This window comes from Sminthopsis crassicaudata, chromosome 4 (assembly GCF_048593235.1).
Source record: "Sminthopsis crassicaudata isolate SCR6 chromosome 4, ASM4859323v1, whole genome shotgun sequence".
Taxonomy (NCBI): Eukaryota; Metazoa; Chordata; class Mammalia; order Dasyuromorphia; family Dasyuridae; genus Sminthopsis; species Sminthopsis crassicaudata.
In genome coordinates this window covers 54,905,822-54,930,317 of record NC_133620.1, presented here as the reverse complement: position 1 = coordinate 54,930,317, position 24,496 = coordinate 54,905,822, and the positions used below count along the sequence as shown (strand labels likewise).

Genomic DNA, 24,496 nt, shown 5'->3' with positions numbered 1-24,496 from the left:
AAGTCAGATTTGCCAGCTGCTCATGAAATTTAAAAAAGTAAACAGTAAAAGTCAGTAAATACAATTACATATATGTATATATACACACACATAGCACTATATATACATACACACATAAAAATATATCTGTATGTATAAATGTGTATATATATGTGTGTGTATACACATATGTAAAGATATACACACATGTAAAGATATATGCACATATATAAAGATATATTTGTGTATATATTGCATACATATACATAACACACATATGAAGACATATATACACACACATATATAAATATATCTGTGTGTACAAATATGTATATGTACATTTGTTTAATAAATATAAATCTATATGTCAATCTACACTCTTCTCTAATGGAATCCTCTCCCTTGTCCTTTTTGGCTATCTCTCTACCTTAATTTTCTTCCACCCAGTCCTCACTCCTAATCTCCATTCTTCTCTCCCAGAACTGTTCTGCTAATCTCAAGCTATTTCCTCCCTTTGCAGCCTTTCTTTGCCTCTAGCCTTGACTCCCCTCCTCATTTTCCCCCTGATTCATTCATTCCTCCCATTTCTTACACCCTTCTTCTCTCACTTGGGATCAGGAAGATGTGTGGTCAAATTCCCCTTCACACACTGGGCTCTCTCGACTGGACAAGTCACATACTTCTGTCTGCCCCAAGTTCCTCATCTACAAAGTGGTGGATAATAATAGTACTAACTTCCCAGGGTTGTGAGAATCAAATGAGATAATCTATGTAAAGCGCTTGACACAGTGTCTGGGACTGAGTAAGCACTACAGAAATCTTACCTTTTATTATTATCTTTAAAATGGGGATAATGATAGTATTTCACAAGGATGTTCATCAAATGAGATAATATATGTAAAATACTTTGCAAATCTATATAGCTGCAAACCACATGCCATAAAATTTTTATAAACTACATAAAACACTTTGAAAACCAATACAATGTTACATAAATGTCAATTACTACTATTATTATTATATATCGCCTTTCAAATTCTCCTAGTATGAAGTTCTATATTTTAGAACTTAGAGGTCATTTGGGTCCAACCATCTCATTTTACAGATGGGGAAACTGAGACTCAGAAGGAAATTGATTTGCCTATGGCCAAACAAATCATACAACAGGAATTAAAAACCCATGCATTCATGATTGTGGTCTTCACAGTCTTGACAAGAATCATCAGCGATGAACACAAATTGACATGGACACCCTCTCCCTCCTTCCTATTGCACTTCTACTCAGCTGTGTATTGGGACAGCATTAGCTCCAGTGTAAACTCCAGCTATTTAAATCCATGTGCAATTTTTAGGGGCTAATTGCCCCCAAAGTCTATACTCGCCATCTGACTAAACAGCAGTAGCTTCAAGGTAATGAAGTATAGAATGTAAGCTCCTTGAGACTGGGACTTTTGTTGTTGATTTTGTACCCATGGCACCTGGCACAGTGCCTTGCATATAAGTGCTGATCAATGTTTGTTAAATTGAATGCTGGTTGATGGAACGATGTGTAATATGGGAATATGCTTAACACAGTGCCTGGCACATAGTAGGTATTTAAATAAAGGAAAGAATGTTGTAAATGGGGATATAGATTCTGATGAACTGAAAGAGAATGAGTGGAGGGACGCCATAGCATGGTCCTTGGCAAGTAAAGCTTTGAACTCACCAAGGCATCTGGGGCACTGTCCCATGTAGGGATACCCAGTCTCTATTTGGAAGTCCTAGACTTATAGAATCATAAAATCTCAGAGTTAGAAAAGATCTCAGAGTTTAGAACAGTGGAATAGTGGAGAGAGTGTTGGACTTTCAGTCCAAAACACCGAGTTTGATAAATACTTTTCAGCTCTGCAACCCTGGATAAGACACTTAAACTCCTTCAGCTTCTGTTCCTTTATCTGTAAAATGGAGATAATATTAGGATCTCCCTGACAGAGTTATGAAAATCAAATGAGATAATGTTTGCAAATAGCTTTTCAAACCTTGAAATTCTATGTCAATGCTATCTCTCTAGTTCAAATCATATCTCAAGAGATGTGATCTATACATCATGCTCACCAAAAGGTCGTTCATTTTTCTATTGGAAGACTCCATTTGATTGGTTGGTACCTCCGGGAACCTCCAACTTAAGCCATGTCTTCAGACTTATCCAAGTTATTCTGCTAGTACCTCAAACTTTCTCTCTCACTCCATCCTAATTCCTACCCCATTCTTAGTTTCTTCAACTACTTCCAGTCGTCCCCTCAATTTTCTTTTTTGAGTTATCTTCTTCCATTGGAATGTAAGTTTCTTGAAGTCAGGTACTGTCTTTCTGCTTATATTTGCATTCTCAGCACCTAGTACAGTGTCTGCACACAATAAGTACTTAATAAATGCTTGTTCATACTTTTCACTTTCTTTATTTTTCTTTATCAGTTTTCTTTCACAACATGACTAACACAGAAATGCGTTTTCATAACTGCACATATATATCCTATATCAAATTATTCACCTCAATTGGGAGAGGGTAGAAAGGGAAGAAGAGTAGAAGAAAATTTGGAACTTAAAAAAACACATGTTAAAAATTGTTCTTACAAGTAATTGTGGGAGGAGGGAGAAATAAAATGTTAGAAAAAATGCTTGTTGATTCGATCCAAAGAGATGTTCCTGGACAATGTTCCCAATAAATAAATGGTCACTTATTCTCCATTTGAAGACTTTAGATGATGGACATCCTACCCCATCTGGAGGCAGTTTATTTTGCTTCTCCTGTCTCTGTTGTATTTAAAGCTCTGGAAGGTACTTTGAGCCTTACTTAGATAAGCCATGACCCTGGAATAGCTGATTCCCCTAATTATTTATAAGGATGTGATAGATGCACATAATAGCAGTGTAAGGATTTAGTCCTGTCTGCTGCTGTTTTGGAACTGCTGGAGTCACAACGGATAATGTTATATATTATTCTCAGACAATCACAACAATAACAACAATAGATGCTTATTTACTTAAAAGTTTGCAAAGTGATTTACATGCCTTATTTGAATTTTTCAACAACCCAATGAAGTAGATGTTATTATCATCCTTATTCATTTAATAAACATTTATTAAGTATCTCCTAAGTGCCAGGCACTGCATAGCACCTTCCAATTTTACACATGAAGAAACTAAGGCAGACAGAAGTGTTCTGACCTACTGCCCACTACCAATATGTGGGATCTCATTCTTGCAATAAATTGGTTACTGAATGGGGGAAGAACTTTTATAGCATCCTGTTTCATTTCTGCCATGGGCTGGCTGAGTCAGCAACCAGCATCAGACTAGCCAGTGTCAACACAGCAACAGATTAAAAGTATTACACAGGGTCCTGGATTTGATCAATATTTCAGCCAACCAACAAAAGGGAAAAAGAAGAAAGCAGTAGTAATTTCTCCTATTTGAATTCCAGTTCACATACTTAATAGTTAATGACAAGGAATTTTTTTAAATCTCTTTGAGCTTCCTTTTTCTGTCCCCCCTTCCCCCCAGGCTGGAGTTAAGTGACTTGCCCAGGGTCACACAGCTAGGAAGTGTTAAGTGTCTGAGACCAGATTTGAACTCTAGTCGTCCTGAATTCAAGGCTGGTGCTCTCTCCACTGCACCACCTAGCTGCCCCCCTTTTTCTATTTTTTTAAAAAAGAAATTAAAAATAATTATTCCCAATTCCAAATTGTCTTCTTCCTTCCAGTCCTGCCACCTACCTATCCAAATATGGCTATCATATATTGGCCAGATATATAACCAATATATCTTTCCATCCTACGTAGGTGAAACTTCCTCCCTATGTTGTCTTTCCACATTAGAATGTGAGTTCCTTGAGAATAAGGATTATTTAACTTTTTCTCTTTTATCTTATTTTATAGATTTTTCATTCTTTAATACATTCTAAAATGGTATTTTACCCCTGTTGAGAACCGAGTGGATTCCTGGTCTCTCCAAATCAGTAAAGTAGATGTTATTATCATCTTTATTCATTCACTCAGTAAACATTTATTAAATATCTACTGTGTGTTGAGCACATTCCCAGCTTACACATATGAGGTAGGTATTACACTGATTTTGGAGGAATACTAATGGTTGGAGGAAGGGATAGTCCCCAGAAACACAGTGAATTTAATATATATTTAATTGAATATATAATGTGAATATAAGTCCACAGAGAACTGAGTGATTGTATTCTGAAGAGTACATATGACTTATTTAATAAGAAGGGAAATTCCAGATGTGAGTTTGGGTAAAAACCATAGACTGTCCCATAATTTTCCAATAATTCAGAGCCATATTTCATCACCCCTTAGTCTAGATTCAGAATCAGGCCAGTGTGGGTTTTTAGCTCTTCTCATCATTAACCCCTTCCCCTATCCCTTTCTCACCCCCCCCCCTTCCAGAACACCAATTGGACTCTGTTGCAATCACTGGGGCTGGTGGTTTGAGTACAGTGCCATCATGTGGACAAATTAAACACTAAAATATATTTTTGAGTAAAAAAACAGCACCCTGCCTTCTTGTGGGTAGCCCATGAATGAGCTCCTGAGAGATTCTCTCTTGTCCCCATGGGCTAATGCAATATCCAAGCGCCTATACCTGTGTCACATGCATGTGAATCATTACATTTTTTATAAGATGCATAACAATTTCTTTGAACTCATTAATGGAAAATCTCTACAGATCCCTGGATGGAGAAATAGCTCCTTTATACCCTGAGATAGAAGCAGAGCAAAAGTCACCTGAGAAATGGTTCTTTTCCATTTTTGTTGTCAGTAAAACAAGCACCTTTTCTTCCTCTTCTCCTTAACTCCTACTTCTACTCATAAACACAACGTGAAGAGTTGGACTGCAGATCATAAATACAGAAGGTGTTTCATGGAAGAGTTGGATTGCAGAATGAGCCATTCGTTTCTTCCTTTACTTGTATCACCTCCTCTAGGGCTCCATGAGCCATTCCCTGCAGGTAGGCACATTAGTAAGCAAGAGAAGAGAAATGATACTTTGTACCATTCCCTGCAGATTTCTAGTCCTAGAGGGAAACACCCAAACTCTTCAGTTACATGTAATTCTCTTCGCATCGTAGGAGAACAATTTCGTGCTAGCAATAAAAAATAAATCTCACCCTTTGTGGAAGCATCAATGGTATTTGTGTGTCTATAACTGCAATCAGATAGCAGGAAGGAGGAAGCCAAGAAGTAGTCATGGGGAGAAGGTGGGGTGGATGGGTAAAGTCCAACCTCCCAGGAGAGTACATCTGGGGCAAGGGGAGGGCACAGTAAAGAGGGAAGTGAAAAGAGGGAGAGTGGATCCATTTGGCTATAGTGGATTTAACAGGCTCCTTTGACAAACTGACATCCTGACCCAGGTTTGAGAAGCATTGGTGAGAAAATAAGAAGCCATGGTGGGAAAAATGAGACCTCTGCTCTTCCTTGTTTCTGCTCGTGAGTAAATATCATGATCTTCCCATGTCTGGGAGTAACAACAGGGGGAGAAAAGATGGCTGGCTTGCAGGGTGCAGCCCGGGTATTTTCCCTGCTTTTCTCAGTATAAAAGAAGAAAGAAATTTTTTTGCTATTTCTTGATAGGCCAGGAACTCAAGACAAGTCTAGGAATAGAATGTTTCTAATTTGCTTTTTAGTTTATTATTTTCTCCTGGCTCTGTTCACTTTACTTTGTATGTGTTCATAAAAGTCTGTCTAGGTTTTTCTGAACTTTCTTGTAATATCTTACTACAAAGTAATATTCCATCACAATCATAGAACATAACACGCTCAGTCATTCCTCAGTTGATGGGCATTCTCTCAATTTCCAATTCTTTGTCATTACAAATAGGTCTTTTTCCCATTTCTTTGATGTCTTTGGGATATAGACAGAATAATGGTTTTGTAGGGTCAAAAGCTATGTTTTATACTCCTTTAGGCATAATTACAAAGTATTCTTCACAATCATTAGACTAGTTCACAATTCCACCAACAGTGTATTTTGTATCCCAAGTTTTCCAAATCCCTTCCAGAATTTATCATCTTCTTTTTTTGTCATGTCAGCCAATATGATAGGTGTGAGTTGATATCTCAGTGTTGTTTTCATTTACATTTCTCTCATTACTGGTGATTTAAAGCATTTTAAAATGTGACTATTGATAGCTTTGGTTTCTTCTTCTGAAAACCGCTTGTTCATTTTTTTTGTCCATTTATCAACTGAGAATTGCCTCTGAATTTTACCCTTTTTTGACCATTTATCAACTGAGAATTGGCTCAGTTCCCTTTATATTTGAAAATTAAGCTTTTATCAGAGATACTTGCTGTGAATTTTCTGTCCTCCCTATACCCCATCCTACCCCATTTCCTATTTTCCTTATAATTTTTCTTCATTAGTTTTGTTTGTACAAAAGCTTTTAAATTTCATGTCAGCAAAATTATCCATTTTATTTCTTGTAATCCTGTCTATTTCTTATTTGGTCATAAACTCTTCCCTTCATCTTAGATCTGGCAGGCATATTTTTCCATGTTCCTCTAATTTACTTATGATAACACCCTTTATATCTAAATCATTTATTCATTTTGGCCTTAGTTTAGTATACAGTATGAAATATGTTTAAATTCTGCCAAACTACTTTCCAATTTTCCTAGCAATTTTTGTCAAATGGTGAGTTCTTACCCCCAAAGCTTTGGGTTTGATAAACCAAACTATTAGATTATGAAGGTAATTTACTGCTGTGTGTTGTGTACCTAATCTATTCCACTGGCCCACCACTCTATTTCTTGCCACTACTAGATTATTTTCATAATTACTTCTTTGTAATATAGTTTGCAGTGTGGTACTGCCAAGTCACCTTCCTTCACATTCTTGATTCCCTTCATATTCCTGACCATTTATTCTTCCAGATGGATTTTGTTATTATTTTTCTAGTTCTATAAAATAATTTCTTGGTAGTTTGATATGACACTAAATAAGTAAACTAACTTATATAGAATTATCATTTTTATTTTATTGGCTTAGACTACCCATTAGCAATGAATATTTCTCCATTTATTTAAATCTGTATTTGTGTGAAGAGAATTTTATAATTGTGCTCATATAATCTTGGATTTATCTTGGCAAGTAAATGCCTATGGACTTTTTATTGTTTGCAATTGTTTTAGATGGAATTTATTTTTCTATCTCATGCTGCTGGATTTTGCTACTCATTTACAACAATGCTGATGATTTATGTAGATTTATTTTATTTCTTGAAATGTTTCTAAAGTAGTTAATTGTTTCACTAGTTTTCTAGTTGATTCTTTAGAGTTCTTTAAGTACACCATCATATCATCAACAAAAGTGATGATTTAGTTTCCTTATAGCCTATTTCTATTCCTTTAAGTTCTTTTTTTTTTTGTCTTATTGCTAAAGTTAGTAATTCGGTGATAATGAACATCCTTGCTTCAGTCCTGATCATTTATCTTCGTTATAGATAATGCTCGCTCTTGGTTTTAGGTAGATACTACTGTGAGGGATGTAGAAGACCCTTACCCCAAGTGACTACTCAGAGATCATTCAGTAAAAAGCAGAAAAGTTGTTTATTGAAAACCTCCAGAGGATGAGCCATTCCATCACAAGATAAGAAAGAGAAAGCTCATAGTAGGAGAGCTAAAAAAAGTAGTAAAGGTATACAGCTTTTATACAAGAGATTACATCACAAGTAACAGAGCATTGAGATGGGGAGGGGGAGGCATCTAATTGGTTGTTGCTATTTGAAGAGATTGGAATGGAAGGTTTCTGTTTCCCTAAATCTCCTGATTTCTAGGAAACAGAAAATCAGGCCTTTAGGCTTAATCAAGAAGATAGTGGTCAAGCTAATAGACTAAATATCAATAAATGTCAAATACTGATAAATGTCATCAGCTCAGGATAAGTAAATATGTTTACAGCTGGCCAAGGCCCCAATATGGGCCTGCACATATTATACAGGTCATAGGGGACACACAGAAATAATGAAAATAAAATACAGAAAAAGAATTCATACATTCTTGTAAGTTCTTCATGTTATCTATCTCTATTCCATACACCACCTATCATTTAAGAAAGGCTCCATTTATCCCTATGCTTTTTAGTCTCTTTAATGGGAATGGATGTTGAAGGTCTTTAGAAGATCTTTTCTGTATCTATTGATTATCATGATTTTTGTTGATTTTTGTTACTGGTGTGGTCATTTATGTTGATGATTTTCCTAATATTGAACCAGTGCTACATTCCTGGCATAAGTTCCTTTTGGTCAAGGTGTATGATCTTTGTGATATATTTCTATAATCTTCTAGCATTTTAATCTAAATTTTTTTGCATTAACTTTAATTAAGGAAATTGGCCTATGGTTTTTCCTCTGTTTTTTATATCCCTGGTTTAGGTATCAAAACCATATTTGTATCATAAAAGGAATTTGATAACACTCCTTCTTTACTTACTTTGTCAAATAGTTTATATAAAATGGGCTTAGTTATTCCTTAAGTGTTTGGTAGACTTCACTTGTAAATCAATCTGATGCTGGGAATTTTTTCTTGGGGAAAAATTCTTATTTTCTTTCCTTCTTTCCTTCCTTCTTTCCTTCCTTCCTTCCTTCCTTCCTTCCTTCCTTCCTTCCTTGTAAAATTATTTAAATATTCTATTTTCTTCTTTTGTTAATCTAGGCAATTTATATTTTTGTAAATATTCACTTATTTCACTTAGATTCTTAGTTTTACTGGCATATAATTGGGCAAAATAACTCCTAATAATTGCTTTAAGTTCATCTTCATTGGTGCTGCATTATCCTTTTTCATTTTTTATACTAGCAATTTGATTTTCTTCTTTTTACAATAAAATAAGCCAAAGGTTTATTTATTTTATTGGATTTTTTAAATAAAACCAGCTTCTAGTTTTATTTTATCAGTTCAATTTTTTAAACTTTCAATTTCATAACTCTTTCTTTTGATTTTCAAGAGTTTCATTTTAGTATTTAACTGGGGTTTTAAAATTTGTTTTATTTTTAGGGTTTTTTTTAAAAAATTGCATGTCTAACTAATTTGTTCTCTCTCTCTCTCTCTCTCTCTCTCTCTCTCTCTCTCTCTCTCTCTCTCTCTCTCTCTCTCTCTCTCTCCACATTTGAAAACATAATTTTTCCTCCAAGTACCGCTTTGGTTGTATCTCACAAATAATGAAATGTTGTCTAATTGCTGTCATTCTCTTTAATGAAATTATAAATTATTTCTATGATTTGTTCCTTCGGACCACTAATTCTTTAGGATTAGATTATTTTGTTTCCAACTAATTTTTAATTTATGCCTCCATGGACCTTATTGAATGTGACTTTTATTGCATTGTGATCTGAAAAGAGTACATTTAATATTTCTGCTTTTTTACCTCATGTTGTTAGGTTTTTATGATCTAATAATACATGGTCAGTTTTTTGTGAAGGTGCCATGTACAGCTGAGAAAAATATATATATTCCTTTCTATTCCCATTGAGTGTTCTCCAGAGATTTTATCATATCTAACTATTCTAAAATTCTATTCATTTCCTTAATTTCTTTCTGATTTATTTTATAGTTAGAATTGTCTAGATATGAGAGGGGAAAGTTGAGAGCTCCCACTATTTTTTTCTTCAATGCATTTTTCCATTTAGCTAATTCTATTTTTGAGATATAATTTTCTTCATTATTTTTGTGCTTCTTAATTTATCAAGCTGTTAATTGTCTTTTTGTATTTTCCTTCCTTTGTTCTCATTTCTTTACCTAATATTTTCCTTTACCATTCTTAAATTTTAGTTTTAAAGTAATTTTTGTTGGGTTTGTGTTTGTTACATTTTTTTCCTCTGACATTTTTGCATGTAGCTGTTTGACTTCATTGTCTTTTTCTGATTTGTGTTTTGATCTTCTCTGTCACCCAGAAAGAGTTAGGTCATGTTAGTTTTTTTGTTTTGTTTTGTTTTGTTTTGTTGGTTGTTGTTTGCTCATTTTTTCCATGCTTCTTGATTTTTAACTTTATGTTAAAGTTGGGCTCTGTTTTAGCTTTCGGTAAGGAGGAGCACTGTTTCAAGTTTCAGGTTTTTTAATGGCTGTTTTCAGAGGAAGTTCTAGGGGTTTGACATTTTGGGGTTGTGTGGTAAGGGTCACTGCCCCCTTCCAATTAATCAATCAGAAACTTGTCTTAGGAGAGGCAAAAAGGAATTTGTTGCTTTCTCATGAGAAAGGACACACCCAGTGTTGACCAAAATATGGTCAAGGAAGCAAGGGAGTACAGAGGTGAACAGTTGTCATCAAGTTTATGTAGACCCTAAAGTACAGCCCCCACCCATCCTGGCTCTTTGGGGCTTATTTGGGAATTTTCAGGGGGGGAGTTGTTCAAAACAAAGATGTTTGCTCAACAGGGAGGAAGACTTGTAGTCTTGCCCTTCCCAAGAATGTGAATGCACCAAGGGAGCTTCAACAATGCAAAACTATGGGCAAAGAACAAAAAAAGGTTCTTTTAAATCTCAGACCATCACCCCATCACAAAACCCAGTCCCTGCCCCTAAGGAGCTTGCATTCTTACATTCTTTGGGGGAGATAGCCTCCACTCTGACCACCCATCAATGCCCCTGGGGTGTTTCAATTTTCTACTTTAAGTTTCATTTCTCCAATTTAATTTTTACAACTAAGCAAACACAACAAATGCCCATCCGTGTCTCACAGGGCGGTGTGATCCAAGGAAAGGTATGGTCACTGCTTTCCTGATTTTTACTCTGGTCCTTATCCAGGAAGGGATCCTGATTCCCTTGGAACCAGAAGTAAGACATGTTTCATTAGGGTCACAAGTGATACTATTTCTCAGGGTCCCTGAATCCTTGTGACAGAACCTGTTAGTGCTCCTCAGGGCTCCTGCTCCCTTTTGACCAAAATCACTCCTCTCTATGCTTGAACTATGATCCAGAAATGGATATAGACAATGCAGTTACCAAATAGCATATAGTCCTGCATCCACCTAGCACAGGTGTCCCCTGTAATCCTTTTCTGACTAGTTAACAATTCTCCTTGCCGTCTCTGATTCTACTCCAAACTGTTGCTGCTTCTGTCACCATCCCCTGGTCCCACCACTGGTCATTTGGGCTTTGGGTAACCCTCCTCCTCTGTGCCTCAGAGCTCTGCTTTTGACCTTCTAAGTTGCAATGGACTAGAAGAATGTCTTGCTTTTGACCCCTTTTGTTGGCTATGACACTCCCAGAATTCAATTTGAAGCATTATTTTAAATTGTTTTGAAGGAGAATGTTGGGAGAGCTCTACTGAGTAATTCCTCTACTCTCCCAACTTGGATTCCCCTAAATAATCTGCTTTAATGCTACTACAACATCTAGGCCTCCTTCTTTGTAGCCCAAGATGGGATATTTTGCTTCTTTATTCACTCTCTTCTCCAAGTCCCAACTTCCTTCATCTATAAAATAAATGGGTTGGACTAGATAAACTTTAAGGTCCCCTTCTGTTCTGATACTTTATGATCCTATGATTCATTCGTTCTATAAACCCATGCACTCATTCATTTATTCAATAAATCCTTGCCTTTACCCAGCATGGGATATAATATGACAGCTGGAAATCTGGGATAGCCGAGGGAAAAGTGAAATAACTCAGGATGAACTAATACCCCTGCATAATTATGAGAAAAAATGAAACTCAAGGCTGAGTCTGCATCATGAGCAAATCCTAGGCAAGATTGGGAGGGTTTTTAAAAGAATGAATCTCAAGAGCTAGAGATGGAAAGCAAATGACCATCCCTACATCCTGATCCTGTGATGCTCTTTTGAAACTAGCTTGGAATCCTTATTCATCTCAAAAACCCTTCTCACCTATCTACAACTTCAGGGATAATTATAAAGAATTAAAATGGCTTTAAATTTTTTTAACATTATTTATACATAGCCAGAAGGTATGTGACCTGTGAGTGAACTCACCCTGTGGAACCAGTTCTTGGGAGATTTTCCCTGCTTCCTGAGGGACAGAGTCTTTCCCAGGGAGGCAGAGCAACCCAGCCTGGCCCCGGGCAGAAATATCCCTCATCTACTCCCAACTCCTGTTTTCTTTCCTGAGGCAGAACATGTGGGCCAGGGGATTGGGGCTATCTGGGCACATTCCTCTCCCTAGATAGAAAGAAATAAGGAAGAAGGAAAATCGGGCTATGCATTGACTCTGTTAGATGCCCCATAGTCCCAGGTGAGATAATAAAGTTCTTTAATAGGTTTTTTTTCCATTTTTTGTTTTTGTTTTGTTTTGTTTTTTGTTTGTTTTGTTTTTGTTTACAATTTATAAGGGATCTGAAGAGGCAGCTTGGAAAGAGAGCTAGATCTGAGACCAGAAAATCTAATTTCAAATCTTAGTGTGCAAGTCATCTTAGGCCAATCCCTTAACCATTCTGTGCCCTATTATTGGACTAATTATATATCCTGGTATAGAAATTTCTTGTCCTAGGCCAAAAGCCCACCACAAAAGCCCAATAGGTTCTATAGGAACTGAAAGGTGGAAAGAGCAAGATAGCTGGAGTCACTGGGGTTAGGAGTCCCCTAATAGGGAAGTTAGAACTAGAGTTAGCTCCTGAAATAAGGACTTTTTATATCATGAAATCTAACTTGTATGCACAAAGATCATCTCTTAATCCTGCCCTGCCATACTTCCTCTTCCTTCCAAACCTAACATCGCCTCTGCCTAAGTACCCTTCTTCCTTTTCTCTAAAATACAACTCAGGATGCTGATTCTACATGGAAGAGCTCCTGATACACTCTAAAACAAAGCTCAAATCCCCCTTTTTGCAGTATCTGGGTATTTCATGGGGTAGCAAGACTGGCCTCGTGAAAAATTATGGCAAGTTAAAATCAATTTTATTCTGTATCATTTGGCTTTATCCCCCTCATTTTCTACAATTCTGATACCTAGTAACTAATGCCTTTGGGTTGCCCTGGTTGTGTAGAACTCTCAAATGTGAGAACCCAACTGGGTTTGGGTTTCTAGACAGTGATTCATGTTTCTCAAACTATTAGAACTCTGGACAGTGACTCATCTTTGCTAATCTCTTAGAACTCTAGCATAGTAACAGGCATTTGATAAATAGTTTTGGTAACCCATTTCTAGGGCCTTGATGGGTAAAAGAGTAAAAGGCAATGATTTGACAGAATTATTTGTGCTAGAATACCAATGGGCAGCAATAATGTAATATGTTTAATCTTTTAGATAACATTTGCACTTTTAAAGGATCTTTTCAATATTTGTCCAAAGGCATATGGATCTAAGGCTTGGAACTACCCTGAAAGTTCTCTGGTCTAGCTCAAACATGAAGCATTAAATCCTTCTACAATAAATCCAACCCATGATCATCCAACTCTTCCTGAAGGCTTTCAGTGACTGGGAATGGACCATTTCCTAAAGAAACCTATTCTAATTTTAGACAGATTAATCATTAAGAATTATTAAAAAAAGCAATTATTAAAAATTTTCTACAATGAACTATAATCTGCTTTCCCATCACTTCCATCCATTAGTTCTCATTCTGCTCTCTGGGGGTCAAGTAATTTACTTCATTTTTAAAATTACAACCTTTGAAATACTTAACAACATAGATAAGTTCTAGAATTAGAGATCTCAGAGATCATATTGTCAAGTTCTGCTCTCTCTATGTATTAAAAGTAAAGACAGAAAGAATAAAGTGATATGCCTGAAGTGGTGAATGTCAGAGCAAATCCAGTTTTTCTTCCACAATATTATCTCAGAACTTACATCCTCTCTTCTTCAAATTGAACACCTTCTCTATGGTTTTGAGTCCCTTTATTATCTGATCACCCTCCCTGCCATGATCTAGCTTACTATCATCCTTCCCAAAATATGTCATCCAAAACTAAATACTTCACAATAGAAGGCATTTGGTCTATCATCTTCCTAATTCTGCATCCTATATCCATTAATGCAACCTAATCAAATGAGCTTCTTTTTGGTTGATAAGGAACCTAAGAGTTGGCAATATCCTTAGACACCATTTTGTCCCACCCACCTGAACAACAATCTCATCTTTAGAATAATGATAAATACAAGTAAAATATATTCATATAATATTTTAAACATAACCAACCACTTTTATCTTCTTAAAGCTTTGGGAGACAGGTGCTCTTATTATCCCCATTTTACAGATGGGAAAGAGTTTCTCACTTAGAGACTAAGTGACTTGCCCAGGATGACACAACTACTAAGTGCTTGAGGCCACATTTGAAACAGGTATTCCAGAACTCTAGGTCCAATACTATACACTGGATCACCTTGCTCACTCTGTTGAACAGGTGACCACATAGCTTTTGCTTGAAGACCTTTGCTAGAAGAAAACCAATCCCTGTCTCTCAAGGCACACCATTTTGGTTAAACCAGAATAGGTTAACTTTAGAGATTAGAAAGGTCCTTCTGACTTCCCGTCTTAATTTGTCTCTTTACAGCTTCTATTCATTCTTGGCTATTTTTTTTTCCTCTCTAGGGCTCAGCAAAACAACAAATCTAATGCAATTAATTCCATGTGACAGACCTTATAAATAATACTTGAAGACCCTATCCAGTCTTCTTTTCACCAGATTAAACATTACCATTTCCTTCAACATCATAGTGACAATGTGTTGTTTCAGCCCGCCAAAATCTCCAAGCCACGAGGTTATCCGATCTCTGAGAGGCAAAGGATCTTTGAAATCATGTAACTGAATCCTTTCCTTCTGGAGTTGAAGAAATTGAGACCCTGGAAAGCTAAGTGGTTTGCAAACTCAGTCAACAATAATAATAAGCTAGGCACTCTGCCAGTCACTGAAGATGGAGATAGAATGAATGAAGCAATCTCCTCACAAGGAATTTATTTTCTAATGAGGGAGATCATAGGGACAGAGTACTTTACCAACATCATTGCATTTTCTCCTCACAACAGGGAAGACAGGTAATATTATCCTTTTAATTTTTACAGATGAGAAAACTGAGGCTGAGTTTTCAAATGACCTCCCCACAGTCACACAGCTGGTAAATACTGGAGACCAGATATATACTTAGCACACACACACACACACACACACACACACACACACACACACACACACACACACATATATATATAGTAGGGATAGGGACCAAATCAGTAATATCCTCATTATAGGAACTCCCTAGGGAGGAACTTGTCTGTCAGTGTAGACGATATCTTCTCTGTGCTTTTTACTCTTGGGAACCTGAGACATTAAGTCACTTGCCTGAGGTCACACTGACAGCACCAGGTTTTTGTGTCTCCAAAGCTACTTCTCCATATATCACGCCATGTTGCTTTTCTATAAAAGTATGCATGGAATAAATAAAAATAAATAAATACAAAGTAATTAACTACAGGGTGATTGGAGAGGAGGACCTTAGCATTTTGGAAAAGCAGGGAAGGCTTCAATGGAAACAGTCATACATCTTGAAGGAAGAGAGGAATCTAATGAGGTAGAAATGAGGAAGAGTATGGCAGACACAGGGGAAAATTGTAGAGAGAGGAGATCATAGGAGATGATATATAGCACATGTATGGGAACACAAGCCAGTTTGGCTGGTCCTAGAGAGCAGGAAAGTGTTACAAATGAAGACCAGACTATATGTAGGGGGAAGATTGAGAAGGGAATTAAAAGCTAAATGGAATTCTTTGTATTAATTTTAGAGGCAAACGTTCAATTGAATAGAAGAGCAATATGATCAGATATATGATTAAAGGAAAATCACTTTAGGCAGGAATGAGGAGAGATCAGTCCAATTTTGCAAGTTAGATCTCTGCACCAGGAAGGAGACTGGATTAGCTAAATTTCAGACAACTCCATGGCTTCAGCAATTCTTTAATTTAGGATAGGAATGTCAGATGGTAATATGAGGTGGGGCTAAAAGAAGAGGAAAAGGAAATATTTAGGGAGATGCAAGTAGTATATTGGGGGCTTTCAAATCATCCTATTTGATGTCCTCCACTATGGGTAGGATGGAGGGCCAACTTTGTCCCCACTTTATCTCCTGAAATGCTTGTGAAAGTCTATTGGGTGGCCACTACCTCCAATCCTATGAATTCTCCATTTTCTCTCTGCCAAACTGCACCTGCAGCTGTCTGGAGAGTGGAGCCCATCAATTTCCCTTTTCATTCTCTTCATTTTCCTCCCCCTCTTTTCCATTCTAAGTGCATAATGACCTTTGTTCCTGGAACTGTAATGAGTCCCGTTGCCCCAGTGATTGCTCCTTTGTTTTCTGGTCCCATAAATCATAATTATCCAGAATGGGAGTGACCCAGAGTAGTATAATTTAAAAATGAAACAGAGTTTAAAGATCATCCTGTCCACTTTTTTTCATTTTACAGGGGGGGGGGAGAGAAACTGAGGCTCCAAGAAGTAAACTTGATCGATAAGTATTTATTAAATACCTACTATGTGCCAGGCACTGTGCTAAGCACAATGAAGGCACTGTAGCTTAAGGAACAACATGGGGATTTGGATCTAGATTCCCAAACTTTCTTCATAGTTATGACTAGATGCTCAAGGAAGTCAAGTCATTACAGAACTTGGAGCTCCACAGCATCTTCAATTCAATTAGATTAATTTCATTTCATATCATTTCCACAAGCATCAGCTAAATACCCACTGTATGTACAATACTGAGCTAGGCTGGGAAAAGACACAAATACAGATTCATCTTCACTCTCAAGTAGGAGGATTAGACACAAAACATATAATTATAATATAAACTATTTCAGGGGGAAAAAAAGCATTCAAGAAAGACATACAAAGGTACCTGGGTGTGGAAAGGTCATTACTACAATGGGAGCAGATTAGAAAATGACTAGGGGATATCTGGTGGCTTAGTCATGATCTGGAGTCATGAAGACTTGAGTTTAAATTCCACCTCAGACTTTGGCTCTGGGTGAACCACTTATCGCTGTCTGCCTCAGTTTCCTCCTCTGTAAACAAAGGAGAAGAATAAGGCTATTGTGAGGATCAAGCGAGATAATAATTGTAAAGCTTTGAACACAATGCCTGGCACATTGTAGGTGTTTAATAAATGCTTGTTTCCTTTCTTCCTATGAAGGAAAAGGCATTTGAGTTGAGTCTTCAAGACTGGGTAAGAATTCAACAAGTAAAGAAGGAAGGGGGAAAGCAGGTGCAGAGAATAGTTATAAGCTATGGAGATGGTAAAGACCCCAAGGATGTACAAGGACACAATTTTAATTTTAATCTGCATCATCAACATTATCTTCATCGCTCCCTTAAATTTAGACAATCAATAAAACAATAACATCAAGCCCTGATTTATGGTATCCACACATTTCCAAGGCATATATGCTCAGATTAAAAATTTCACAATTAATTCTCAAGAGGTGTAAGAGTTGTCTCCAGCACACCCCCTCTTAGAAGCTGGCCATCCATCTCAACTCCTTCATTTTCCCAGCTAAGAACAGACCAAACTGGGAGCAAAAGTAACAGCCTCTAATTCTAAATCCAGCCCTTGTCCTCAGGGTTTGGGCAATCTCTTAATCCAGCTCCTTTCATCCTATCCATTCCTTCCAGATGAGAAAACAGCTCTAGAGGGTTGGATTCACTTGTCCCCTATGTCATAGCCAGTGAGTAGCAAAAGTGAGACTGCAATCCATATATCCTGCCCCCAGGTGCACTGTTTGTTTTTGTTTGTTTGCTTGTTAATTTTTTTCTTGGAGGGAGCTATTGAAGATTATGTAGCTATACCATTCCAAACATGACGATCTATGCAAGGAAAATGAATTGGATAGCAAAGTGAAGACAGATCAATAGGCAGAGTGTTGAAGAGCCCCACCCCCTTGATTTCTACCAGCACAGTTATTGTCCCTTATCCCCTGCCAGGCAATTTGTACAACTAAATGATAGCTGTCCAAAGGTAATTTCAGAGTCTGGGAAAGGTTGTTTTCTCCTAGAGCTCTCCCACCTTCTCCCCTCTGCCTTCCATTCTTATAAAAGGGGAATAGATTTGTCTATTTCATAATTAGAAATCTAACTTGAAATGCAACTTGTTTGACTTTGAATTTGCCTTAAGGTATAAACTGATAACAAGTTCTTTTTTAAGAGCAGATTTTAAAGACTACATTAAAAAAAAAAAAAAGTTGAGATGGGAGAAAGATTAAGAGCTTTATAATTTCACCTCCCAGTCAGTCCTGATTGTTGAGTGGGGGGTGGGGAAGCATTAAACCCAATCTACAGATCATTGCAATTCTCCCTCTGTCACCCAAGGAAAGGTCTTACAGTTCCCCGTGTGGGGGCTCATCTTGGTATCACTCTTGGTTACTATGGGGCTGTGGTCTCCTCTTAGATCAATCCTGATTGAGTTTGTAGCTGGTTCTATAGGCTACTTCATAGAAACAAAAAAAACCTGCTTTTTGGCTATCTATGCATTCTCCAAGGGAAGAGAGAGGGATCAAAATTAGAAATTTGGAGTTTCAGAAAATATGAGTCTTTTTTTAAAAGTCAGTGAATAAGCATTTAAGTGCTAAGCATTGGGAGCGAAAAGAAAGGCAAAAATAGACCCTGACCTCAAGAACTCCCACTTTAAAGGGGCACCTTGCAGATGACATATGTACTATTTATACAGTGTAAATGAGAGGTAATTTCAGAAGAAAATCATAAGAATTAAGGGAGATCAGGAAGGACTTGCTGAAAAAGATAAAATTTTAGTTGAGAACTGAAGGAAGTCAGGAAACCAAGAGGCAGAAAGGAGAGAGGAGATTCCAGGCTTGGGGGACAGCCAGTTCAGAGATGGAGCGTCATGTGTGAGGGATAGTAAGGAGCCCATTGCTGCTAGATCATAGGATATGTAGAGGGCCTGAAATGGAAGAACACTAGAAAGGTGGAAAGGAGGTAGATTGTGAAGGGTTTTAAAAGCCAAACAGGATTTAATATTTGGTCCTGAAAGTTTTATTACTATTAGGATAGAAAGTATCCTATTACTTCCAGGACTAGGAAACTATTAGAGTTTATTGAGTGAGGAGGCGACATGGTTAGATCTGAACATAAGAAAGAGAAATATGGCAATTGAGTAAAAGATGGACAGGAATGGGACTTGAGGTAAAGACCAACCAACAGGCTATTACAATAGCATCACCTCCAGGTGACATAAACTATGTAATGCTTACAAAAATGTATTTTCATTACATACAAAGGTGATGGGGGAGGGAACAAAATAAAGAGAAAATCGGACCAGGGTTAGGGAAGGTTCTGCCTAAATAATGGTATCCTGAAGGCAGCAAATAATGGTGCTATTCAGAGTCATTACATCTTTGGGGTTGGGTGGGAAATCTTTCATTTCCCTTTGGATCAAGCCAAATAGTGTTTATTGACTGCTTTCCTGTGCCTAGAAATATGCCAGGCAGTCTGCCTCCTATAGGGAGAGAAGGGCTGGGAAGTCAGGGCAGAAGAACAGAATTCTTAAAGTGTTCGATATTATTTCTTACCAGTTTTTATCACTATAACCCTAGGCAATAAGGAGTTTTGCCTGCCCCAGTGCCCTCTAATTCGTTGTGGACAACAGGGAAATTTGCCATATGATGGAAAGCACAGTAATCCTGGAATCAATCAGGAGACTTGGGTTCGAACCTTAATCCTACCACTTACCAGTTTGTGACATCAAATTAGACACTGTAGAGCAAATCTCACCTCCCTCATAACCACCAGAAACACCTGCTGACCAGTTGCTACCAACAAGCAGACAGGCACAGGAGTCCTGGGAACAGCACCATCTCCTCAGGCCACTGGCCCAGTTCCCATAGCCACTATCTAAGGAAGCAACTCTTGTGAAGAAGGGGCCAGACCCTCCAACTGGCCCAAGTTCTTGCCCCCAAAGTCCCTGACATTATCAAAAGGTCCAACACTAGAAATTTATATGGTTTTATCAGTGTTATCTCCCTATTGGAATTCGAGGATCATCTTCCTTTTCTATTCTTATCCCCAGCATTTTGCACGTGCTTTGTACATAGTAAAGACTTAATAAATGCTTCATTCATTCATTCATACATCCATTCTGGGCCTCAGAATTATTATCTGTGAAATGTGCATGTTGAACTAGATGATACCTATGGCTGTATAATCCCCACTTGTATAAAAAAGTACCTTGTCCAAGGTCCCATAGCTAATTAAGTGGCAAACTATCAGAGTACCTAGGGGTTATGTTCCCCCTTGTTATTAGGGGCCTGGAAGCTGTTGTCCCATTCTACTTAACCACTAAAGCCAGTGTTCTTCCTGTACACCTTACAGGTGCTTTTTATCTGCCCTCCTTTGTTTCTTTACTTTTCCCCGACCACCGTTTATGCCCTGGCTGTGTTTCTCCCATCTCTTTCCTCAAGAGACTGTTGCAAAGATAAATGAAGCTCAATCTGTGAAAAGTCTTAAGCACTCTGAAAAATGATACTTCTCAACATTATCTTTTGGAGGTATTTGGTATCTCCATCAGACTTTTGTTCTTCTATACAACCTCCTTTTGAATGTTTCATTTTTTTAAATAAAAATGGATTTTCTTATGTGAAAGAATAATATTAGTTTCCCCAGAGTTTATGCTGAGGTGATATATGTATTTGCATGAGTCAATTCTATAAAATATTAAATTAGCCTTCTCTTGTGCATTCCTTTCTCAGTGCTACCTAGAGACCTTTTGTTATCTTCTTTAAAGAATCTCTATTATTTACAAGGATTAGTCCCAAACTCCCATTTCCATTGCAATCAGCACAGTGAAGTCTAACTGCTGATCTCTGCAATCCTGTGTATTGAAAAGAAATTTAGAGGATCTGATTCTTGAGTCACAGAACCACAGGAATAGAAAATTGAAAGAAACTTCACTGGCCATGGCAAGACACTCGGGAAAGAAATCCCCACCACAATATGCAGGACGTCATTTTTCAGCCTTGACTTGAAGACCTCTGGGAAGTGGGAACCTCCTCCTTCTCCAAACAGCTCAGTTCTCTCTTGGGCAGTTCAAGCTTTGCCATTTACTAGCTCTGTAATCTTAGAAAAGCTGCTTTTCTAGTTTGATCTTCAGTTTTCTTCTTTGTAAAATGATGATTGGCTTGGCAGTAGCCTATTTGACCATGGTTAATTTTACTTAATCTCTCTGATTCTCAGCTTCACCTACATGTAAACTAATAAGCTCCCTACTTATCTCACAGGGTACCAAGCTATAGTACAGAGATACTGTGATATATGAGGAATGGAATGGGACCTAGAATGTTTTAATGTGGATCCAAATATTGTCCCAGACGTTTACTACCTGGGCAATTGTGGGAAAGTGAATAACCTCTCTTGCCCTATTTCCTCAGCTGAAAAATGGGTATAATACTGATTCCAAAGTCATGTTTTGATCATGTAATTCCTCCACTCAACCAATTCTAGAGGCTTCCTATTGCCTCCAGAGTAAAATACAAAGCCTTTGGTTCGCTTTTAAAGTCCCACACAACCTGCCCCCAAACTAGCCACATTCTGTAATCCAGTCAACATATCTTCTCTCTGTCCTTAACTCACAATGTTCAGTCCCTAGGTTCTATGATTTGGCTCTGGTCATTTCTCATGCCTGTGATGCTCTCTCTCCTTAGTTTCCTCTCATAGAGTCTCTTCCTTCAAGAGACAGATCAATGTCCATCTCTTGCTTGAAAGTGTTCTTGTTTCCTCCAACTCCCTTCCCTTCCAAACTCCCTTGTACGATTTCAGCAGATGCTGGGAGCAAAAGAATCACTAAAAGCTCTCAAGATCAACTGAGGCAAAAGAATGATGCTAATATAGGCAAAGCTTTTTTGTCACCTCCAGTCTAACAGCTTCTCTTAGATCAAGTGGAGAACTGAACAAAGCCAATTACAGAAGATAAATACCTGCTCCATAGTTTCTGATTCACTTCATATATATATATATATATACACAACATATATATGTATATATATACACAACATATATATGTATATATATATTCATATATATATACGTATATATGTATATATACACATATATAAGTATATATGTGTATATATATATACACATATATACGTATATATATATATATGTGTATATATATATATACATATAATCAGTATGATCTTAGAAGCAACTCCCTAGCATTGTCCATGTAAAAGTGTGAATCAACCAAACAAGCTAACAGAGTCTGAGCATGTAGAAGATCTCAATTATAGATTGACTGATTGATTGATACAACCTGACAGGATTCTTTTAAGGGAAACGTCTTTATAAACATATAACTACTTTGCAGATGTGAACAGAACATCATTCTGTTCACAGAGTTGTCAGGATCAAATGAGATAATGCATGATAATGCTTTGTAAGAAACAGAACTCTTATACATATAAGATTTAATTATGCTTAAGGATCAACTCAGATTTTACCTCTTATATGAAGCTTTCTTAATGGAGTTCTTCACCCCTAACATTTTCTTATAATGGGTAGAGGAAGGCTTGGATACTATGAGCAAGTCATTTAACTAAAGGTTAAATTAGTTAAGTGACTAGTTTCTTAGTCTTAATTTGAATCTTAGTTTCTTCATCTGTAAAATGGGAATAATGTATGCAACTTAAAACACTAATTTGCATGTATACAACTTAAAACACTATAAATGGAAGTTAGTATTATTATCTCTCCTAGATTTAGAACTAGAAGGGACCTTGTAAGCCATATAATTCAATTCCATTTCCTTATTCAATCCAGAACCATTAATCTTTCTAATATACCATGCTAGCTCTCAAATCCTAGGACTCTCTCTTAAAATACAAGTATTACTGCTGGGAGCGGTATCCTACTAAGGTGTCAGAGAACAAACACGGGTCTGTTTCCTGATGCTAAGGTCTCCCAGCAGAGTTTCTACAGCCCCTGATTGAGATTCCTAAGGAGAGATGTTGCCCCCCAGCTGCAAATGATGTCCCTTGTTCCCAGTGAGACCTCTTCTGTATCCATACTCTGTCAGTTTTAAGGGAAGCAGAGGGATTTGGGGTAAATGTTTCTGAGGTATCACTGTAATTTCTGTGCTTGGGCCAGATTTAGTAAGGGCAAGGTTGAAATATGAAGGGGAGGAAGTGATCTATCAATCATTAAACATTTATTAAGTGCCTACTATATGCTAGGCCCTGGGTTACATGCTAGGAATACAAAGAGACAAAATCGAGCCCCTGCCCTTAAAGAGCTTATAATCTAATGAAGGAAACAACATATAAATAAATATATACACAAGTTATAAACAGAATAAATAGGAATAATTAACAGAGAGAAGGCACTGAAATAGAGGGGTTAGGGAAGATTTCCTGAAGAAGATGGGATCTTAGTTGGATTTAAAAGAGGGAAGTCAGTAGACAGAGTGGAGGAGGAAGAATATCCCTGAGATGTGTGGCAGAACTTGCCCCTCAATCCCTGAAGGATGATGGGGAGAAACGAGTGTGAATCTTGAGAGAAAAGGGATGGGAGGATATAGCAGTGGGGTCCTGGAGAGAACAGTGGTCGGGGAGGACGTAGTGGTCCTTCTCAAGTTTAGGGAACAATAGCCAGACAATCACTACAGAGAAAAACCACAGCATTTAGGAACCATTGGTCCAACTCATAACTGATACAATTGTGTCTGTACAACATATCAGACTAGTATTCATCCAGTCTCTGCTTAAAGACCTTGAGATTATAGGAAACTATCCACACTTCCCAAGGCTGCCTGTTCTACTTTGGACCACAAACTGTCAGAAACATTTTCCTAACTCAAACCAAATTTGCTTCTGGAACCTCTATCCATTGCTCCTCTTTCTGCCATCTGGGGTCAAGCAGAACAAGCCTAATTAATCCCTCTTCTACAGACAGCTCTCCAAATTTATGGAGATAGTTATCACTTCATCCATTGAGTCTTCTATTTTCTAAGTCAAAAGTCCTTGGGTTTTTTTCAAAGGAACTCACCATTCTTCATCATTCTGGTTGCCCTTTCCTAGATTAATGGTTCTTAACCACCCTTTGGAGATGAAATAGATTTCAGGATATACCTGAACTTGGATAAAATAAATTATATCTTTATTTTCACAAATATCCACTTGAAATTTAGTATATTCTTTCACTATTTAAAAAAGTTAGAATCAGAAGGGGACTATAGATTTCTTCAGACTGCCAAAGGAATCCATAACACTCCCCAAATTAAGAATTTTTCTCTTGATATTTTCCAATTTATCAATATTCTTCTTAAATTTCTTTGTCTAGAACTAAATGTAACTCTCTAAATGTGGTCTGATTAGAGTAGAATTTTTGTTGTGGTGGTGGTGGTGGTAGCCATGGTGATGGGGATGGTGGTAAGAAGCTATATCTCTCTTAAATTAACTTGAACTCCATTACCATTTTTGGCTGCCATTTCATGCTCTTGATGCATAATTAATAACAACTATTATGTCTATGGTGCTTTAAAGTTGGCAAAGTGCTGCATGTTTCTCATCTCATGTGAGC

At 37.3% G+C, this 24,496-nt stretch overlaps 1 protein-coding gene across 1 annotated transcript in view; it reads left to right on the top strand.

The window, feature by feature from the left end:
* Positions 1-5,273: 5,273 nt before the first annotated feature.
* The window catches only part of GPA33 (glycoprotein A33), a 46,891-nt gene continuing 27,668 nt past the window's right edge, over positions 5,274-24,496 (top strand). The window contains exon 1 of the mRNA XM_074266499.1: positions 5,274-5,462. Coding sequence (XP_074122600.1) covers positions 5,420-5,462 — 43 coding nt within the window. The 5' untranslated portion in view covers positions 5,274-5,419. The remainder of the gene's footprint in view (positions 5,463-24,496) is intronic.